The 23,448-nt window shown below is 30.8% G+C and overlaps 1 protein-coding gene across 1 annotated transcript; it reads left to right on the forward strand.

The window, feature by feature from the left end:
• The first annotated feature begins 7,915 nt into the window (after positions 1–7,915).
• Positions 7,916–20,617, forward strand: LOC130672803 (nuclear pore complex protein Nup205). The gene is made up of 3 exons (XM_057477545.1): positions 7,916–8,029; positions 8,181–8,344; positions 14,950–20,617. The coding sequence occupies exons 1-3, from the start codon at positions 8,023–8,025 to the stop codon at positions 20,545–20,547; spliced, it is 5,769 nt and encodes a 1,922-aa protein (XP_057333528.1). The 5' UTR covers positions 7,916–8,022; the 3' UTR covers positions 20,548–20,617.
• Positions 20,618–23,448: the final 2,831 nt, after the last annotated feature.

Genomic DNA, 23,448 nt, shown 5'->3' on the forward strand with positions numbered 1-23,448 from the left:
ATATATAAAAAATACTATATATTAATTAATATTCTACTTTCAATATAATATATCGATATAAAAAAGATATATTAAAATATATATGTAAAACATACATAAGGGGGCAGAGGCAGCCGATCGGTTCATGTGTGGCTCGGGCGATCATCAAAGTTAAGCAGCACCGAGCGTGGTTACTGTTTGGCTGGGTGACCGCTTAGCCATGCATTGAGCTTGATCGGACGTCTCTGTGCGCTAGGCGCGGACTGAAGAGCCAGTGATCGGTAAAATGGGAATTTTATCGATCACTGGAACTTCACCTGCTCCGAAAAATGACAGCTGTACTGGCAAAAGGTTTTCTCTGTGGTTTCCCTTTGCCGCTATACTCCCACGGCAAAAAGGTGGGGTATAGGGCATCACGTAATGATGCAGTACAGAAGCACAAGTCGGTCCACAGCCGCATGAAAAAGAGGAGGGAATAGAAAAAGGTAGCGATTGCGATTAAAGGCAAGAAGTGTAAAAGGCATAAATATGCTATACACTGTTAACAATAATAAAAAAAAAAAAAATGTAAAACATACATAAAAAGTCATATATTGATAAATATATTGATAATATATTCTAGCAATATATTTTTTTTCAATATATTATCATATATTAATACGGCAAAAATATAAATATTATTTTATATATTGTAGAATATATCACATTATAATATTCATATATTCTATCATATATGTTTTCACATATAAAGTTTTTTCATGCGGGTAACAATCAAATTGTAAAATCATACCAATGTTCAAGGCATGATTATAAGGAAATGGAGCATCTGACGAAAAATTTCAATCAATCCTTTGTTGTAGAGCCTTCAATTTCCTTTAAGAAATGTATTTACGTCAATTTCGTTAATCTCGATTGTTTGAGAGTTATGAGTCAAAAGCTGATCATTAAAAGAAAATCAAAAATTGCGATGATACACCTCTTAATATTAATATTAAGGGCTCAAACTTGCACGATATTTTTTTTTGGTCATCATGATTAATATTTTCACAGTATCGTTAATAGTAGTTTATCTATCGAGTGCGATCGTGTTTAAGACGCGAGTGTGAAGATTGGTGCCCGAGCCGAAGGCGAGGGTACCAACACACGAGCGTCTTAGACTCGATTGTACTAGATAAATACATTAGTTTTTGTGACAGATATTTGAAATTTACTACATTTAGTGCCTATAAATGGCAGGTTATAAATCCGCATTTATTTATTTGGTAACATTGTTTTGAGTATTTGTTGAAAATTAGAGAGAAGTCGGTAAGTGTACGAATTAAAATTATGATAAATTTTGTCACAAGATGGCTCGTTAAGTTACTTCGATATTTTTTGGTCGTTTGCTATCGCACATGTAACCAAAAAATATGTTTTGATCCGATGATGACGTCACTATTAGAACGATTAGGTATCTTTTTTACCAGCTGTATCTTATCTAATATTTTTAGCTGCCGGCTATAGGCGCTAAATGTCGTAGATTTCAAGTGTCTGTCACAAAAAAAAAAAAAAATTGTTGTTTTTTTTTGGCCCAGTCTAATAAATACACACACAGGCGCATACAAACCCGGGTAAAAAAATTAGATCTGTTTTAATAAATGATAAATTCAAATATTTTTCCTTTAATTCAAGTTTATAAATCGTATTTATTTTATATAAGAATTTAATCTGTTTTTTCCCGTACTATTCCTTATCCAGGCCAATATCAGACTTATTTTCGTATGATATTTAGTCTGTTTTAAATCGCGTTTAGACTAAAAACAGACTTTTTTATTATAATTATTGGTCTGTGATCAATTGTTTTTAAGGACAAAAACAGACTTTATTTTCTATAATATTTAGTCTGTGTTCAATTGTTTTTAAGGACAAATACAGAACTTTTTATAAATATAAATAATAATAATAATAATCTAGATTTATTAATTTATTTTAATTTTCTTGGTATTTAAAACATGCTAATGCGCTTCGATAATAAGATGTCACACAGAGAAAATGTTGGCTCGAAACCTACCAATTTTTACAATGCTGTCGACTAAACTTGAAACAGGGAGTAAAGCATCCAAAAATTATCGTGCTCTTACAAAAAATGATTATACTGTATCACATTACTTATTACGCGCGAGAAACTTATCGATGAGCTTCAATATCAATTACTTCCATACATTATAATAATTTTGATGCAGCATAATAATTTTTTATAAGAGTATAGTAATTTTTTAGATACTTTACTTCCTGTTTCAAGTTTGGTCGACAGCATAATAAAAATTGGTAGATTTCGAGCCAACATTTTTCCCCGTAGCACAAGAATTTTGATGTTTTCTTATGCCAAAATATTTTCAATTTTATCCAGTAAATAAGAGAAAATTCTTGACATTTTAAGAGTTGTTTTATCACTTTTATTCAATGATATAAATATTCAATGAAGACAACTAAAAAATTAAGCTGTCAAATTTTCATTAACTGCCGACATTTTTAAACAAAAGATAGTAAATAAATAGTAAATAAAACATAATCAATTCTGCAACTTAATATTTTTTCATAAATATTGCCCATAAATAAAAATTTGTAAGTCCATGATTTAATCTAGTTTTGTCCTTGTAAATTTTCAGAACTAAAATTTTTTAAAGTTTACGAATTAATCTAATTTAGTCTGCTCGTAACGCGTTTGTTTTTTAAAGTAGCAGGTCAAAAACAGCTTAAAATTTTTATAAAAGATCAAAATCAGATCAAATAGTCCAATCAGACTAAAATCAGGTCAAATTTTTCAGTCCGGGTAGATCAAAAACCGATTAAAATTTTTATCGAAGTTCAATAACAGACCAAGTAGTCCAAATACAGTCCAGTTAGACTAAAATCAGATCAAATTTTTCGACCCGGGAATGTATAGCATCGGATGAGAGACAGCGTAGCTCGTAGTGAAGGTCAAGATTGAGGGGAAGTTCCGAGTTAATGGAATCTGACTGAATAAAAAATAAAAAACTATTCTTTCATCAGACAAAATTTTTGTAACTCGACTTTAATTCGCATCAAGGTACCTTTTTTTCGTTGTCATCAAATGTTTTAGTTAGATAATCACAAAACGATAAGTATGTAAGTATATCATGTAAGCTTGGACACAGACTAAGCAATAAATGATCCAAATCTTTTTGGATGTACTTATAACTGTACAAATGAATTCGTGCTCTATCAAAAGCTTGTTGAATTGGAATTCTCAATAACTTTACAACATTTTCACCCAGTACATACTCGATATATTTACAAAACTCATACAAAGAAATATCCTTGGATATAACATGATTCCAATTGGTTTCATTATTTACGATAACCGTAGGCAATAAACGATGAGTATCTTTGTCATTCTTTATTTCAGGCAATGATTTATCACCTTTTTTTTCATTGTACTTATCACCATCCAGTACTAATTCATTTATATTGTCAGTTTGACTTTTATTTTCTACAGTTTTTGATAATTTCTGTAAATAATATAACTTTCTTTCTTCTGATTCTTTTACTAACTCATTCAAATTTTTTATCACCAATCCACAAAAGTTGAATATAAGAACGTGCAGAACAGAAGTAAAATCGGATTGTGTATAATATTCTTTCAAAAATCCAGAATAAGTTATTTGCAAAAACCATTTTCGAAACTGAGGAAACCCGAATTTAACTGCGTCTTCAGTATGTGGTACTTTAGTGATATAATAATAAGACCTCAATCGATTAGATCCACTAATTCTCGGAGACAAACGTTGTAATAACATTTTTTTTATGTCTTTTCTTTGAAATTCACGTTTTTGAGGTATCTGATAAGGTAGATTGATAAAATTCATCTTTTGAATGAAGCTATTGTTTTTAACGATAATTTATTTATGATTATCAGAATTCTTTCTTCTAATATAAGCAATAAATAATTTATATTTTTCGAATTATATTGTGTTTATTTGAATGAACAAAGTCTTTGAAGATCGGTAGCGTAAAATATAGGGGTGGGTGGGGCAGAGCGGCCCCCCTAAGCCAATTATTATTTTTTGTGGCTTTCAACCATAAGATCACTTTACTTTTGTCCTATTTCGAACAAATTTATGGACATTTTGCCAAAATTCTGAAAATTTTTTTTTTTTTTTGTGGGGCAGAGCGGCCCCCCTTCAAAAAGTGATAAAAGAAATTTTATTTTCGTTTTTTTTTTTTTTTAAATTGTTTTCATCATTAAGAATGTATTTCTTTCTCTTGACAACTGTTTTTGGTTTTATATTACTCGAAAAAATTTTTTAAAGCGTAAAAAATCGTTCACTCTCGATTACCTTAATTACTAATTGTTATTTAATAAAAAAAAAAATCAATTCTATAATTTTACTTTATTTCAAAAATTTATCAACTAAAAAAAAAAATTTAATTTTTATAAATTTTTAGTGACCAAATTTGCCTCTTTCATAAAGAAACGGCCGAAAAATATGAAAAAATAATTTTTTCGGAAGTTTCAACTGGTCCATTTTGCCCCAGGTGTTATGCGTAGGGCTAGAAATGTGGAATTATGATAATTTTTTTTTAATTTGACGATAAAAATATGAAAAAATCACTTTTTCAAAATTTTGGGCTTGTCCATTTTGCCTCAAATGTCATGCGTAGGGGTAAAAATGCGCAAACATATCGGATTTATAGTAATTAGTCGAAAAAAAAAAAATTTTTTTTTTGGTGAAAATTTCAGGGGGGCCGCTCTGCCCCACCCTCCCCTACTTACCTCATCAAAAAAATCCGTGGAGGATTAAAGTCATGGGGGCAAGTGTGTGCTGTGGGTAAGTGTGCGCAAACCTATTCATTTCAGACTGAAATTGCCCCACATGATTCTATATAGGAATTCATAGAAATCTATATAGGAAAGTATATGGATGTACATAAGGTATCTGCATTTCCATATAGGAAATCCATATGGGAAACTATAGATATCTGAATTCCGTATTCTGAAGCCAATTGAAAGAAAAGTGTTGGAAAGCAAACAGTTACCTTGAAGTTGACAGTAAATTGTCCTGTAACTTGAATTTAATTTGACTGCAAGTGTTACTGTCAGAGAATGACGTTAAGTTAATTGAAAGTTTTACTTCAAATTGACGGCAAGTTTTTCTGTCAAATTACATTCAGATGACGGCAGTTGATTTGCATCAACTTGCACGCAAGTATTATCCAGCCGAGGTTTACCAGACCCCAATAGCCACTTTAGCTTGAAATTGACAGTAATTTGATGTTGAAATTACCTGAAATCTGCTGCCCGAATTTGCCGACAATTTCACAGCAAAAGTTGTGCGATTAATTTTTTTTGAATTTAGAGGTAACTTTTTACGATAAAAAAAAGTCAGTAGTGTTCATTCTTACCATTTCAGAAGGTAAGCAAATTTATACATAAAATTGTTTACATTTTGACGTAAAAAAAATACTTTATAATTTTTTAAGTCAAATTAACAATAACTTGACATAAAATTTGCCTGAAAATTGACAACAACTTTTTCTAGTCAATTTTTAGAGTGAATTTGCATTCCAGTTCGGGTTGTAAATTTACGTCAAATTGTATAGCAAGTTGCATACAAATTATCGTAAAAAACGGAAAAATCTGCGTTGACGGAAATTTGACGAAAAATTCAAGGAAACTTTTGTAAAAACTTTTGCTAAAGCAAACTGTGCTATTAGGGTATATTTACCCAGATCACTAGAGTTTCAGCGCAATTTTTGAGCTGAAACTTTTGTCGTCTCAGTGACGTACGGTACACGTAAAAAATTTCAGTTCAACTTTTCAGCACTCTTTGACGTCAATTTTCACATAAATGTGACGTTAACTTAAAGCTGCTATTTAACGTCTGTGAGACATCAAAGAGACGCAACAAATGACGTCAAGAAATGACATCAACAAGACCTCAAGTGTAGAAATATTTTTTACCTTTTGATTTTTGAATTTACTTTGTTGAATAGTCGCTAGATGTCGCGAGTTGACTTCTCTTTAATATAAATCTTTCCCTTTTGTGATAACTAAATTACGCAGAACGTTAATTTTTCAAATCAAATGTTACACAATAAAATTAAATTTTCTTGTTATTAATTATCATTTGGAATATCTTTTATTAAGATAAAAAGTACTACTAGAAACACTCATGTAGTTGCATAAAGATTTATTCTGACCAATCGATTTGCTAGAGAAACTATGAAAATATATTTTCATAAAATTCACCATCGAAAATGGCTTGATAAAATTTATTTTAATTTTACAGACAATAATTATTAAACAAAAATATTAAGTGGCGGAAAAAATAATTAAAAATTCTGATTCAGTCCTATATGATCTATTAGTTTGACTCGAACATTGAGCTATAAAATTTTAAACTCATAAGGAATTTTATACACTTTTATAAGATTTAATGCGATATTATATAATTTTTTAAGAATTCATGATTTTTATAGTGTAGTTTTTATAGTAAAAGATGAAATTCATCAATTTAAAACACATAGATTCTTCTACTTTAGTCATCTAGTGATGGAATTTACAAAACTTTAAGTCAACTTGAGCTGCTACTGCAGTCAAATTTTGATGTCTCGTATACGTCAAATAGCGGCTTTAATTTGACGTCAACTTTACGCTCAATTTGAGTGTTGGTTGAGCTCAACTGGCTATCAGGGTAATTGATGTTGAAATTACCCGAATTTGCCGACAATTTGGCAGCAAAAGTTGAAAATGAAAATTTGCGGTTAATTTTTATTCAATTTACCCTGATAGCCAGTTGAGCTCAACCAACACTCAAATTGAGCGTAAAGTTGACGTCAAATTAAAGCCGCTTTGACGTATACATCAAAATTTGACTACAGTAGCAGCTCAAGTTGACTTAAAGTTTTATAAATTCCATCACTAAATGACGAAAGTAGAAGAATCTATATATTTTAAATTGATGGATTTCATCTTCTACTATAAAAACTACACTATAAAAATCATGAATTCTTAAAAAATTATGTAATATCGCATTAAATCTTATAAAAGTGTATAAAATTCCTTGTGAGTTTAAAATTTTATAGCTCAATGTTCGAGTCAAACTAATAGATCATATAGGACTGAATCAGAATTTTTAATTATTTTTTCCGCCACTTAATATTTTTGTTTAATAATTATTGTCTGTAAAATTAAAATAAATTTTATCAAGCCATTTTCGATGGTGAATTTTATGAAAATATATTTTCATAGTTTCTCTAGCAAATCGATTGGTCAGAATAAATCTTTGTACAACTACAAGAGTGTTTCTAGTTGTAATTTTTATCTTAATAAAAGATATTCCAAATGATAATTAATAACAAGAAAATTTAATTTTATTGTGTAACATTTGATTTGAAAAATTAACGTTCTGCGTAATTTAGTTATCACAAAAGGGAAAGATTTATATTAAAGAGAAGTCAACTCGCGACATCTAGCGACTATTCAACAAAGTAAATTCAAAAATCAAAAGGTAAAAAATATCTCTACACTTGAAGTCTTGTTGATGTCATTTTTTGACGTCATTTGTTACGTCTCAAATTTTGATGTCTCACAGACGTCAAATAGCAACTTTAAGTTAACGTCACATTTATGTGAAAATTGACGTCAAAGAGTGCTCAAAAGTTGAACTGAAATTTTTTATGTGTACTGTACGTCACTGAGACAACAAAAATTTCAGCTCAAAAATTGCGCTGAAACTCTGGTTATCTGGGATAAATTACTGTCAATTTCAAGCTAAAGTGGCGGGTTTATATCTAAAGTGTGGCTACCAGAATGTAACGTATTTTTGTAGCACTCAAGCTGACAGTCTCAAGCGCATGCGCAAAAAATTCAGCTGTCCCGCCATTATTAAAGTGCAATACACATGACATATATTTATATATATCAATGTATGACAAATAGGTATAGTATGTACAGTAAAATAAAAAGCCACATGTAAGCGTTCGATAGCAAAGCCGGTGATTGTTTAATTTTTTTATTGTTCGTAAATTTAAAAAACAATGGAAGGTAAATTATTAACTCTTTACAATTTCTTCTAAATATTTGCAGCGATAATTTGGAACTTTCTCTCAGAAAATTTTATCAATTGGAAAATTTTATGTCAGAGGTTAAATTTTTTAATTTTAATTAAATTTTTTTAATGTTTTGTTTGCGACAGAAAAAAATGGGATTGATGATGCCTGGACACCTTTTAAAGAACTTCAAAATTTTATTGAACGTTATGTTGTATCTGCATCGACTACACACGATCCTCAGTATCATGAATTTATGGAAACATTGCGAAATCATCGACAGAATTTTCTGTCCCTGTTGAAAAATCAGGTAAATTTTATTTTTATTACTTACCTTGATAATTATTTTTGTTATTTATATTTTTTTGGAAAAGTTGAACCCAGCAGAATTTTTTGTGAGAAAAAAAGTCAGTTAATTAATTCAGTTGGGAGATGGAGAAAAAAAGCGGGAAAATTTATTTATGGATGTAAAGTGAGATGTTGAGAAAATTTACATGAATATTTTTGAAATTTGAAATTATTTTGAGTTGTAAGGATTTTTTAAATATTTTGATGTTCAGAAAACGATTTTCTGGATGATCCTGAAGTTAGCAGACATTTAAAAATTTTTGAATTTTTGTTTTTCAATAAATCAATTGCAAAAAAATAATATAAAAATATGCACGTGTAGAAAATTTAAAAAACTACAGGTGCAATTTTTTCAAATATTTTTTTTTTAATGTTTTATCGCCTAAAAAAAAATCCAAAAATTATTAGACATCTGCTAACGTCAGTATCATTTTTCTGGAGTAAAATAATCATGATACTGGAGTTAGCTGACTTCTGATAATTTTTGGATTTTTATAGAAACGGTAAATTAAAAAAAAAAATTATTTTAAAAAATTGCACTTAAAGTTTTTTAAATTTTCTACATGTGCATATTTTTAGTTATTCTTTTTTTTTTTAATTTATTTGTTAGAAAAGAGATCCAAAAATTATTAATTGTCTGCGAACTTCAGGATCATAAATAATCATGATACTGGAGTTAGCTGACGTCTAATCATTTATAAGAGTGAATGTAGCAGACATCAGACAAATTTAAAATGATTAATAAATAGAGTAAGTAATTAATAAAATAAAATTTTGAAAAAAATGCGTATTTAAAAAATTTTGAAATTAATTAGTGCATTTTTTAATGATAGTCAAGTTCGCCGACGTCTAATAAGTTTTGGATTTTTATAAAACGATAAATTATTAAAAAAAAAAAAATTTTTTAAATTACACCTGTGGTTTTTTTCATTTTCTACATGTGCATTTTTTTAGTTTATTTTTTTTTGTAATTTATTATTTTGAAAAAAAATTCAAAACTCATTAGACGTCGGCTAACTTTAGTACCATCATTTTTTATAAATATTAATTTTTTAATTATTTACTCTATTAATAATTTTAAATTTGTCTGATGTCTGCTACATTCACTCTCGTAAAAAAAAAATATTTCAAAAAATTGCACTTGTAGTCTTTTAATTTTTCTACATGTGCAAATTTTTGATTTTTTTTTCTTCAAATTTAATTTTCCTAAAAAAAATCAAAAAATTTTTGATTGTCTGCTAATTTTAGGATCTTAAATAATCATGATACTGAAATTAGCCGACGTCTAATCATTTAAAATTTTTTTTAAAACGATAAATCAGAAAAAAAATTTTTTAATATTGCACTGGGAGTTTTTTTTATTTTCTTTGAATTGTTAATAAAAATTTCTAAAATTTGTTAATTGGTCGCTAACTTATGATACTGGAATTACCCGACGTCTAATAATTGGAATTTTTTGCAAAACAATAAATTATAAAAAAACAATATTGTAAAGAATTGCACTTACGGTTTTTTTAATTTTCTACATGTACATTTTTTCAGTTTTTTTTTTTTTTTAATTGATTCATTGAAGAAAAAAATCTAAAAATTGTTAATTGTCTGTTGACTTCATCATAAATAGTCTTCTATATCTATTCTAAAATTTTATTTTATTAATTAAACATTTCAGTTTCTCCCAATAGAACATACAGTAGAATTTCTCAGTTCAGTGATTGATGTTTTTTTAGAGTAAACTAGCGTTGAAAAAAATTTTTTAAGTCATATACAGTTGGAAATTTTATGTGTTTGTGTATAAAAAGTAGTTAAATTTTTTGTGTTAATTACTTAACACAGTACAGTTTAGATTCAACCAGAGTTTATTGTGATATCTGATCTCAATGAATATTTTGTGTTAAAAGATAAAAATGTTGTAAAAACAAAACATGTTTAATGTCATTTGAAATTTAACACAAAATACCAGTTAACTATTTTCCAAGAATATATTCAACGAATTGCATATTTATTATATGGAATCTGTGTTAATTTAACACGCCCCGCATGAAAAAAACTTATACTCTGAAACTATATCAGATAATATAATATTTATTATATTATAGTATAATTTAGAATATAAATAATTATATATTTAAAAATAACTACTTTTTTGCCGTTTTCAATATAAAATTTTATATTTTAAATGTATATCAATATAATATATAATTTTATATTTTGGCATATATTATCATTATAAAAACTCCATATAATATTAGATTATATAAAAAAAATATATGTCATTATATAGTATCAATTTATAGGTTTATATATATTATGATTTTATAATTCAAATTATATTATTAACAGTATAATATAATATATAATGCTCGTATATAAGCTTGTATATATTAAAAGATATACATGACACTTTTGTGCTTCGAAAAATTTTCAGTTCCATGAATGCTCTTTCGGTATCCTCTAAAACTTATTTTATTTTGAGTAATTATTTTTTTATATTAAAAATTAATCATATAAATGAAAATTTATAGTCATAACGACTCTCTCTACAAACTTCCTTTCAAGTTCGATCTACATACTTAATTTACTCGAATAAAATATATTCTCATCGATACTTACAATCATCGTCAAACTGAAAGTCTTTATTTTTCATATTTTATTTTATATTTTTAGATATATAATGTATTATATAATACAATATACAATTCAATATCTTGAGATTCTCCAACGTCAATTATATAAAAAAATATATTTAACAATATAATATTTAATATATAAAAAAATATATTCTATTATATATCATTCCAATATATGTAAACTTATAATGAATTTTATAAGTTAAAAATTATATTTTATAATTATATTACATATTAGGAAAATATGTATATATTTTTTTATAATTTAAATTATAAATCAAAGTATAACTTTGAATTTATATAAATATTATATTTTATTATACATACATTTTTGCCGTTTTATAAAATTATATATTTACGGTATATTTTTTTATATATAATCAAAATATATGTTATTTTCATGCGGGGCAAATTATTCGCAACTTTAAATTTGTGTATTTTTTACACAAAAACTGCGCTATTTAAATTTATTAACATTTTTGTAAGCTGTACGATCAACACAAAATTTTTGTTGTTTGAATAAAGATGTTCGTGCTTCTCGCCTTAAAAAAAATCTCACCAAATATGAGCTCTTAATTTCAATAGGGAAATCCTCTGCATCGCAGTCTTCTGTTTTCTCTCAGTCCCATAGAAAAAAATTCATACCTCATCATTAATTGATTGTACAGAAAAATGTTTTCAAAGAATTTTGTAGGAAATTTAATGCTCTACAAAAAAGGTATCTTATATTTTTTCCGTAAACCTCATCATTCGAATGATATTGAAGATTTAAGTTTGATTATTTTGAGACAAATTTCATTTTTGTTTATGAATTTTATAACTCGACAATAAATGACTATTATAAAATTCGCGATATAAATTTTTGTAGGAAATTAACTGCTCTATAAAAATGGTGTCTTATGTTTTGGCGATTAAATTAAGCGTTCAAAAGATATTCATCATCAAACTTTCAAGTGTACTGATTTTAAGAGTTTTTGATTAGATAATCGAAAAATTTCAATTTAATTTATGAATTACAAAATTTTTCTGTACAATCAATTAATAAGGAGGTATAAATTTTTTTCTATGGGACTGAGAGAAAAATAAAAAACTGCGATGCGAAAGATCTTCCTATTAAAATTAAGAGCTAATATTTGGTGAGAATTTTTTTACGGTGTATAGCAACCCATTTTTCCGTGTCACTTGTAAAAAAAAAATAATTGATTTTTTTGACCCACCCTACTATACATGTGTTAAATTAACACACAATTTATATCAAAGTTACTCGTGTTGACTTTTTTGCACAATATTTGTGTTATTCTCCAACATGTTCTAACAAATTAAAACCCACAAATAATTGTAAATTTAACATATTTTTTTTTAAATTTAACACTCCAAGTGTGTTAAGTTTACTCAAAAAAAGTGTCCAAATTACTAACCGTTTGTGTTAAATTATTTAACATAGAACTTGTGTTCGACACAAACACACTCTGTTAAATTAATACTAAAATTTGAGTAGACCATTTGGGAAATGTGAATTGTGTTAAATTTAACACAAAATTTCCTGCTGTATTTTGTTAATTTTACCAAAAAATTTCCTAGTGTATTTTAAGGGCATTATCAGACAGTGCTCCCCACTTTTTAAAAATATGCAATGACTTTCAACTATCATAACCGTGTTAAAATTTTATTAATCAATTAAAAAAAAAATTAAAATTTTGATTGAAAAAAGGACAACGAAGTCGTAATTTCGTTGCGATATAGAATTTAGAAAAAATTACTGATAATTGATATCAATTGGGAGTTGAACGAAATTTGTTGAATAAATTTTAGCCAACAAAATTTAAAAATTCGAATTATAAAATTGACAGAACGATTTTACGGAAATTTATTTAACGAATTTTGTTTAACTCCTAATTGATATCAAGTGTAAATAATTTTTTTTTAAAATCTATATATCGGCGAAATTACGACTACATTGTCCTTTTTTCAATTAATGCTTCAATTTTTTTTTAATTAATTGATAAAAATTTGATACGCTTGTAACAGTTGAAAGTCATTCAAAATTTTTAAAAAGTGGGGGGCACTGTCTGAGAATGGCCTTAATTATTTTAACACAAAATTTGAGTGAACTGCCTAGGACATGGGAATTGTGTTGAATTTAACACAAAATTTCCAACTTTATTGTGTTAAATTTAACACAAAATTTCCAACTTCATTTTGTTAATTTTAACACAAAATTTCCTACTGTGTTTTGTTAAATTTAACACGAAAATTTGAGTGAACTGCCAAGGACATGGGAATTGTGTTGACTTTGACACAAAATTTCCAACTTCATTTTGTTAAATTTAACACAAAAATTTCCAACTTCATTTTGTTAATTTTAACACAAACTGTCCTACTGTGTTTTGTTAAATTTAACACAAAAATTTGATCGAACCGTCTAGGATATGTGAATTGTGTTAAATCTAACACAAAATTTCCAACTTCATTTTGTTAATTTTAACACAAAATTTCCTACTGTGTTTTGTAAAATTTAACACAAAAATTTGAGTGAACTGCATAGGATATGTGAATTGTGTTAAATCTAACACAAAATTTCCAACTTCATTTTGTTAATTTTAACACAAAATTTCCCACTGTATTTTGTTAAATTTAACACGAAAATTTGAGTAAACTGCCTAGGACATGGGAATTGTGTTAAATTTAACACAAAATTTCCGACTTCATTTTGTTAATTTTAATACAAAATTTCCAACTTCATTTTGTTAATTTTAATACAAAATTTCCTACTGTATTTTGTTAAATTTAACACAAAAATTTGAGTGAACCGCCTAGGATATGTGAGTTGTGTTAAATTTAACACAAAATTTCCAACTTTATTTCGTTCATTTTAACACCAAATTTCCAACTTCATTTTGTTAATTTTAACACAAAATTTCCAACTTTATTGTGTTAAATTTAACACAAAATTTCCAACTTCATTTTGTTAATTTTAACACAAAATTTCCTACTGTGTTTTGTTAAATTTAACACGAAAATTTGAGTGAACTGCCAAGGACATGGGAATTGTGTTGACTTTGACACAAAATTTCCAACTTCATTTTGTTAAATTTAACACAAAAATTTCCAACTTCATTTTGTTAATTTTAACACAAACTGTCCTACTGTGTTTTGTTAAATTTAACACAAAAATTTGATCGAACCGTCTAGGATATGTGAATTGTGTTAAATCTAACACAAAATTTCCAACTTCATTTTGTTAATTTTAACACAAAATTTCCTACTGTGTTTTGTAAAATTTAACACAAAAATTTGAGTGAACTGCATAGGATATGTGAATTGTGTTAAATCTAACACAAAATTTCCAACTTCATTTTGTTAATTTTAACACAAAATTTCCCACTGTATTTTGTTAAATTTAACACGAAAATTTGAGTAAACTGCCTAGGACATGGGAATTGTGTTAAATTTAACACAAAATTTCCGACTTCATTTTGTTAATTTTAATACAAAATTTCCAACTTCATTTTGTTAATTTTAATACAAAATTTCCTACTGTATTTTGTTAAATTTAACACAAAAATTTGAGTGAACCGCCTAGGATATGTGAGTTGTGTTAAATTTAACACAAAATTTCCAACTTTATTTCGTTCATTTTAACACCAAATTTCCAACTTCATTTTGTTAATTTTAACACCAAATTTCCAATTTTATTTTGTTAAATTTAACACAAAATTTCCAACTTCGTTTTGTTAATTTTAACACAAAATTTCCTACTGTATTTTGTTAAATTTAACACGAAAATTTGAGTGAACTGCCTAGGACATGTAAATTGTGTTAAATTCAACCCAAAATTTCCAACTGTGTATATTAATTGACACGTCATTACTTACCTACGTCTACTTATAAATTTTTCCCTACTTCTTATTACATAATAACAATAAATTTTTTTTTCCAGCCAAAAGATGCAAAAAGTCGTGAAGAAATTCAAAGAGGAATAACTGAAAGTGTCACACTACCTGGCTTAGGAAATCATGTCTTATCAAAAGAATTAGTCGACGAAACGCTAATAATATCAGACATGTATGACTTGAACGAATTCGTAGCTCTGGATCTTTTGTGTACAGCCCAACTACAAATGTCACACCATCCAGGTTTGACTCGTGGCCTGACCGCCATCTTGCTGTATTACGACGGTAGAAAAGCACTCACGTCAGCTCTGAGAACTCTAGTACAGGCGCGCATTGGCCACAGTTGGGTTCTAGACACACCCGTGGCATTAACAAAAAAAATAACCGAGTACACAAATAAAATGCAGGAAGACGGACTATTGGATCGCGTACTGTCGCTGTTGGAACAAATGGACCCAATAAAAGAGCAAGATCTCTTGCAGCAGAATCGCGCACTCGGTGGTCCGAAGCATCATCAAATGGTGATGCGGCTGTACAACGACACGCGACAGGACTTAGCAGACATTCTTTATCTCTGGTCAGCTCAGTCCTCATTGCCGACTCAAATAACTTTCAAGTTGCTGTCGTTTTTAAGAAGACGTCAGCCAGAAACTGATGTCAGAAATGGCGGACCAGACAAAGTAACGCTCGCTTTAATTATGGCCTTACTAAATGCCATTAACTTGAGCTCGCTGAATAATCGTGAAGACGGTGAAGTTATCGTCAAATCAGTTCCTTTGGTAGCTGAACGCGGTGTGCTAGAGGAATTATTTCAAGAGCTAATGAACCCAAATGTGTCGTGGGAAAATTCAGGACTGTGTGGATTAGTCCAATTAGCATTCGCTGTTGCTGTCACGACAATTAAATCAGCGACAAATCTATCAATCGGCCAGAATATTAATCAAGAAGATGAAATTCTTGTCGAAGCTGCCTTGTCAAACAAAGCGTTTCATTTTATAACTAACGTTATATTTAAAAACGATGATATCTATCATGAAGAATTTTATTTACGTTACTTTCATACATTGATATCCGACTTTATAACATTAATGCCAATGAAAGTCAAAGAATTACGCAGCAAAGCTGATGAATTCATGAGATTTATCACAGCGTATCAGCAAGAAGGAGTTGAGCCACCAGTAAATCCTGATGATCACTTTGAGTACTTGATGCTGACGGTATCAGAATTGTATAAAAAAGATCCGCTTAAATTGAATCTTGTTCTAGAATACTGGTGTCAAAATGACAACGTCAGTCATGGAACCTCGAATGTCCACGTCGCGAGATTACCAGCTCGTCAGGTCGCGTTGTTCAAATTTGTGCGCCTGGCCGGTGAAATATTGCCAGCTGGTTTATTTGTTCCGTATTTAAAAATGATCGCGTCATTGGCATCATCACCCCAAGCTGCCAGACATGCATTCAATTTTTTAAAACCCAACGGCTCTAGTGGATCGCCAATTTCGTGGGATCATTTCTTCAATTCACTCAACAGATATTACTACAACTTACGTCAAGAATTACCACCAAGTCAGGACACGATTTATCGTCAACGCTGTCATCCCAAAGGAATAACTCCGCACGAAGTGAAAGGTCTGGAAGCCGTACTGACAGTCGTACAAATCGTCGCTAAATATGACGAGATGTCGCGCATTGCGATTTGCGATCACCCAGGCTGGAAAGTTATACCAGCGCTGATAGGTCTCGTGGGCTGCGCGATGCCTATTCCCCTCAAAGGTGTTTTGGTTCGCACGTTAGCTGCTCTAGCCAAGTCACCAGAAAGCTCCAGTACCATTTGGCAGAGTCTGGAAGTCGCGCAAATTTTGTGCACGATCCCAACGACCAGCAGCTATCAGCCACGTGGTGTGCAGACAGAGCTAGAAGAAATAGAATCGCGCAATGAAGAATATCCGCTGACCCGAGCGATGCTCGAGTTATTGGATGCGCTGCTGGATTATCCAATTCCTCGCCTGCTTGGCGTTGGTCAAAGAAATCCAGGGTTCGATCCCTATTTGTATTTTATTATCAACACAGTTTTTCTGCGATTCAACACACGGTCGTACAAAAATCCGAAAGAAAAATGGCAGGTCGCTGATGCCTGTTTGAAGATTTTTAACAAACTGATAGCACAGTACGAGCCGAATGTTGATGACTTTGTTGGATGTCGTGTCGAATTGCAAGGCGGAGAAACTACTCTAGTTAATCCAGAACCAGGCTATCACATCATGACTCAATTGCACTCGAATTCTGAATTCTTGCATGTGATCCTTTACATCCTTGACGAAGGCCGTCATAATTTAGAAACCTACGACTATTTTCCTGGCAAAGAAAGCCTGGAAAACAGTACATTGAATTGCTTACGAATTATCGAACGCGGTCTGCGAATCCAGCATCAATACATGACACAATTGGCCGTTACGACGTCAGATAAAATCCTGACTGGACTATCGAAGCTCTTACTGGGCGTCAATCCAAGAACTGGCAAACCAGATCACATGACTAATATTGCGATCTACGTGACTTTCAATTCCTGGTTACAAAATCACGCTTACGTTGCTATCGGAATAATTCAAGGTGTTGCCAATGAACCAGGAGCTGATACTGAATTGCTCTCAACATTCACATCAACGTCTCACCTGACGTTGATTATCAGACACGGGTTTGTCGAATGCCTGGACATGGATCCAGCTGACGTCAGTGCTCAGGAAGAACAGGAAGAAGACAAAGAGAATCCATCACCAATCGGTAATTGCAAGGACAGAATTTTACTGCTGCTGATGCAGAGCATTGGAAGACCTGCGCCAAATCTGGCCCACTACTTACTGGGATTCGATACCACAAAAGACATAAAAAAAACTGTCATCCAGCAGCCCGGAATCTTGGGATTCCCCCGGACATGTTTGCATTCCATTCTCGGAATACTTGAGCAGTCTCTAGAACGAGGAAGAGACAAAATAACTGAAGCCTGTTACTGGTTCCTTCATATCTTGTCGTCCAACAACAAAACTTCTGTTCCAGTACTGAGATTTTTGCGGACATCAACGAACCAAGATTTTGTCCAGAGACATTTGTCCAAGTTACCGTTCCAAGGTAAAAATCGCGCCACTGAATTGACTTGTATGTCATGGCTGTTAAAATTAGCAGCCATCGAATTGCATGTCACTGGTGGCAGCTTACAAAATAGTCTCGTCCAAAGACTAGTCGGTAATCCAACGCAAGACCGCGACCAAGTTTTGCCGCCATCACAAAAATTACTCATGGATTTACTTCACTACATCGACTTTGAGTTACAACTCGAGCCGACTAAATCCTGGGAATTTTTCGATCCGTCACAAGTTGAAATGGTCTTGGGCAAATGTTGTGTCCCACTTACGCAAAATATTGGTCCCCAGTTGATAGACATAAGACGCCTGCATTTATTAATAAAAGAAGAACTTTCCGTGACTCAGAACAGCGCAACTGCAACTCAACGTAAATTAATGCAACAAGAGTTACAATCGATTCTAGCATACGCACTTAAACGTAATCAAACAAAGACGTTGTCTTACGCGACTGTTAAATTCGTCGAAGGCTGGTGCCAAGCCACAGAAATATTATTCTCGATCGCTACATCCCAGCAATTGCCGACAAGTCAAAGACAGAATATGCTGCTGAATTTAACCCACGATTTGTTACAGAAAATGACATCATGCGAGGCATTGAATGAAATAAAAACCCTAGTATCTGGGACAGTATTGATGCTTCTAGTTAATTTGAAAAATACTTTTGCGGTCGATAATGAAGAAAACTCGGAAATATTGTTGTCGTCATCGCCATCTTACGCCACAACAATGAAGATAATTCTCAGCCATATTCTCCAATGGATACTAAACTCCGGTGCATCGTCACAAAAAGTCCGTACTCATTTGTACGGCGCGTTGCTGAACTTCCTCTGCGTTGTCGGTCTCGAAAAATCCGAATTTTCAAACGTCACTTCGGACACGACTTACGTCAGTCAACTTGACAATTCACTCTACCGTTCGCTGACGATCAACGAACGTTCCCATCGCTACGCTACAATTCAGGTGATCAACGGATTCGGCGACAAACTCATGGACATTGTCTGCCATAATTGTTCCGGCGGCCATGACGTTTGCAAAATGCTGGCACTTTCTTGCCTCGATAAAATTCTCGAGTTAGACTGCGACAATTCTTGGATCGTTTATTTGGCAAGTCGCGGATATATGAAGCACATGATCGACAGCCTTCTAGAATCAGATAATTTATTACGGAGTATGCTGCAACCGGACCCAGTGACCTTACGTCCATTGTATCTTTACGAAGCAAAAATGGCGACTTTCTGTCGCATGGCCTCATCAAGACTCGGCGCTGAAAGTTTATTAGAAAATAAAATACTGTCATGCCTGTCTAGCATCAGTGTCTTTGATCAACATCCAGACATTCAAATAAGTTTCGAAACAACCGATTCATTTTTACCCTCTATCGGACAACGTTACCAACAAATTTTACTACCGGCCCTCTATTTATGCGACGCACTTCTGACGACCCTAGGCACTGAAAATCAGTCATGCGCAATTCAAGTCTGCGGTTTTATTCAAAGCCATCGCGATACCGTCGAGATGATTTTGCGCACAGCGGCGCCAAATTCAAATAATTCATTTTTGAATCAAGTCGCCTGTCTCACTGGCGTTATTGCGCGTTCGGCAAATATCGATATGTACCAACTGGTAGAGAGAGAACTCATTAATATTGACAATGCAGACGTAGATCGTAATAACCTTGAAAGTAACAATGGCATGAGAGAATTGCGCGCGCATTTGTTTAGACTGCAAAAATTAATGGTGTCACTGTTGCCTAAATTCAATATTCAATCATCGGATTATTCTAATGACCATGAAGTGATTGTCCAGCATCAATACTCGTCTGTTAAAATAGTCGCTAATGTGCTACTTTACGCGCGTAATCAAATGCAGCACACGCACATGGATCAGAAAATACGTAACCTATTATTCGAACCCTACTTGAGTAAAACGAGTAGAGACAGCAGCAAACGCGCTGGCGACGGCTGTGGTGTTGGATTGGGTTCAATTGTTGACCAGCTTGTGACTGCAACGACGTTACTACACTCGGAATTGCCTCATTTGAGGAGTCTATTGATGACGATAAATGTCGTAAAAAATATGAGTTCGACGGACTTGAAAAAATATTTGATTCCAGAGGAAATGGAATTGGATATGACGAAGCAGAAGATTGTTGTTAGCAAACGTTTGGAAAAAGCTGCTGATGAAAAACGTAAAAATATCAAGTACTGTTCGATCATCGTCGAGCATTGTCTGTACATTCTTTGGAGTCACTTAGATTTTTACACGACTAGTTCGACATCTAAATACAATAAGAGTCAATTTGTTGGAATAGATGACAGCAGTTTTGTTATTTCTGGGGATATGTTGTCTGATTTGAAACAGGGCATTGTCAGTGTACTCAATGATAGTTTTGTTACGCAAATTGTTGACTTGTCGCAGCATGAATATTCAATGGTGGAACAGACGTTCGTTGAAGCATTAATTAGAAGGATAAAACGTTTATTACAATTTATTATTTTGAAATGATATTATTTTTTAAGTACTGCCAATTTGTATTCTTTATTTCATTAATCGAATAAACTGTTAATTTTTAAAATAATTCAATAAATTAAAATGATTGTTTTTTTTTTTTAACTACCCGGGTCAAAAAATTAGATCTGTTTTAAAATAAATGATAAATTCAAATATTTTCCCTTTAATTCCAGTTTATAAATCATATTTATTTTATATAAGAATTTAATCTGTTTTTGCCCGTACTATTCCTTATCCAGACTAATATCAGACTTATTTTCGTATGATATTTAGTCTGATTTAAATCGCGTTTAGACTAAAAACAGACTTTTTTATTATAATTATTGGTCTGTGTTCAATTGTTTTTAAGGACAAATACAGGACTTTTTATAAATATAAATAATAATAATAATCTAGATTTATTAATTTATTTTAAATTTCTTGGTATTTAAAACATGCTAATGCGCTTCCATAATAAGATGTCACACAGAGAAAATGTCGGCTCGAAACCTACCAATTTTTACAATGCTGTCGACTAAACTTGAAACAGGGAGTAAAGCATCCAAAAAATTATCGTGTTCTTACAAAAAATGATAATACTGTATCACATTACTTATTACGCGCAAGAAACTTATCGATGAGCTTCAATATCAATTACTTCCATACATTATAATAATTTTGATGCAGCATAATAGTTTTTTATAAGAGCATAGTAATTTTTGGGATACTTTACTTTCTGTTTCAAGTTTAATCGACAGCATAATAAAAATTGGTAGATTTCGAGCCAACATTTTTCTCCGTAGCACAAGAATTTTGATGTTTTCTTATGCCAAAATATTTTCAATTTTATCCAGTAAGTAAGAGAAAATTCTTGATATTTTAAGAGTTGTTTTATCACTTTTATTCAATGATATAAACATTCAATGAAGACAACTAAAAAATTAAGCTGTCAAATTTTCATTAACTGCCGACATTTTTAAACAAAAGATAGTAAATAAATAGTAAATAAAACATAATCAATTCTGCAACTTAATATTTTTTCATAAATATTGCCCATAAATAATAATTTTATAAGTCCATGATTTAATCTAGTTTTGTCCTTGTAAATTTTCAGAAGTAAAATTTTTTAAAGTTCACGAATTAATCTAATTTAGTCTGCTCGTAACGCGTTTGTTTTTTAAAGTAGCAGGTCGGAAACAGCTTAAAATTTTTATAAAAGATCAAAAACCGATCAAATAGTCCAATCAGACTAAAATCAGGTCAAATTTTTCAGTCCGGGTAGATCAAAAACAGATTAAAATTTTTATCAAAGTTCAATAACAGACCAAGTAGTCCAAATACAGTCCAGTTAGACTAAAATCAGATCAAATTTTTCGACCCGGGCACTCAATTTATAGTCATTTTCAATAAAATAAATAAATACACTAATGCAAAAAATTAAAGGAGCAGAAAAATTTTATAAATTTTTTAGTGATTTTTGGAAGGCTGTAACTTGGTGAAAAATGATCGTATCGAGATTTTAAAAAAAGCATTTCACAGCTTAAAATCTCTAGTTTTGGTGCATTTTTTTCAAAATTTTTTAAAAGCTCCAGTTATTGCGCAAACGAGAAATACCGCGAGACAAAAAATTTCTAAATTTTTTTTTTTCGAAGAGCCCACGGACCGCGAAAAATTCTTTCAGCTAAACGAATGCATAGTTCGTTTAGTAAATTTATTCAGCTTCAATTTGGTTTTTTTTTTAACCTCGTAGGACGATTTGTCGCAGAGATATCAGCCCTCAAACAGAAAATGATCCTTTTGGCTTTGATCATCGATATTTCAGGTACAAATGATCGCACAGAAAGTTGAAGGGCGGCGTTGAAAACTTGAATAAATTCCCTACAAGACCCTGTCATCATTTTTTGAAAAAAAAAATTTTTTGTATTTTTAACATCCATTAGAAGTAAGTACAAAAAAATGACTTTTTTTGGTTTTTTAGTAAATCAACCGCTACTCTGCAAATATCGATAAAAAAAATAATATTGCCAGGGACTTTTTTAGCTTAATGTACCCCCAAGACCCCTGTGAATTTTTAAATTGATCTATCGAACCGTTTTTTGGGAGTCATCGATCAAAGTTTAGCTAAACAATTAAAGGAGCAAGTTTTGTTCCTTCAACTGTGTAATCATAATCAAAATGAAAAAAATTTTTTTTTTCGACTTTTCTCAAATTTTTGCGTTGGTGACTCAGCAAATGCAAGGAAATGACAAAAAAATTAAAAAATTTCCAAAAAATGTCAAAAAAAATCGAAGAAAAAAAAATTGAAACTTTTTTTTTGTGTTCTATATTCTCGATACGATCATTTTTCACCAAGTTACAGCCTTCCAAAAATTTATAAAATTTTTCTGTTCCTTTAATTTTTTGCATTAGTGTAATAAGGCCATTCAGCAGCCGAAATGGAAGTAGATTTCTTATTATTTATTTATTAATTAATTTGCTGCCTGACAATTTACAAAAATATCTTTTACACATTTATTAGACTGATTCAAAAAAATCGACTATTTTTTTTTTTATCAAGGACACACACTCAGAAGTTTCAGTAGGGTAAAAAAAGACGCCAGTTAAAATTTGAGCCCTTAACGTTAATAGTAAGTACTCACTGATTGCGATTTTTTATTTCCCAATTTAATAACATGGGAAAAAAAATTTTAAGTTTGGAATTTTATATCTCCCTGATGACGTATTGTACAAATGAGCCCAGGATACATTTTTATAGAAAATTTAACGCTCTACAAAAAAGGACCCTTGTGATTTTTCGAAAAATCCATCTGTTCAAAAGTTATTTGAGCTTGAAGTCAAATTTATAGTAAATTTCGAGATCTTTTTACTTTTCCAGCGAAACTATCAGACTTATCACAAAATGTCATAAGATCTTTT

Source organism: Microplitis mediator, chromosome 8 (assembly GCF_029852145.1).
Source record: "Microplitis mediator isolate UGA2020A chromosome 8, iyMicMedi2.1, whole genome shotgun sequence".
In the NCBI taxonomy this organism is placed as follows: Eukaryota; Metazoa; Arthropoda; class Insecta; order Hymenoptera; family Braconidae; genus Microplitis; species Microplitis mediator.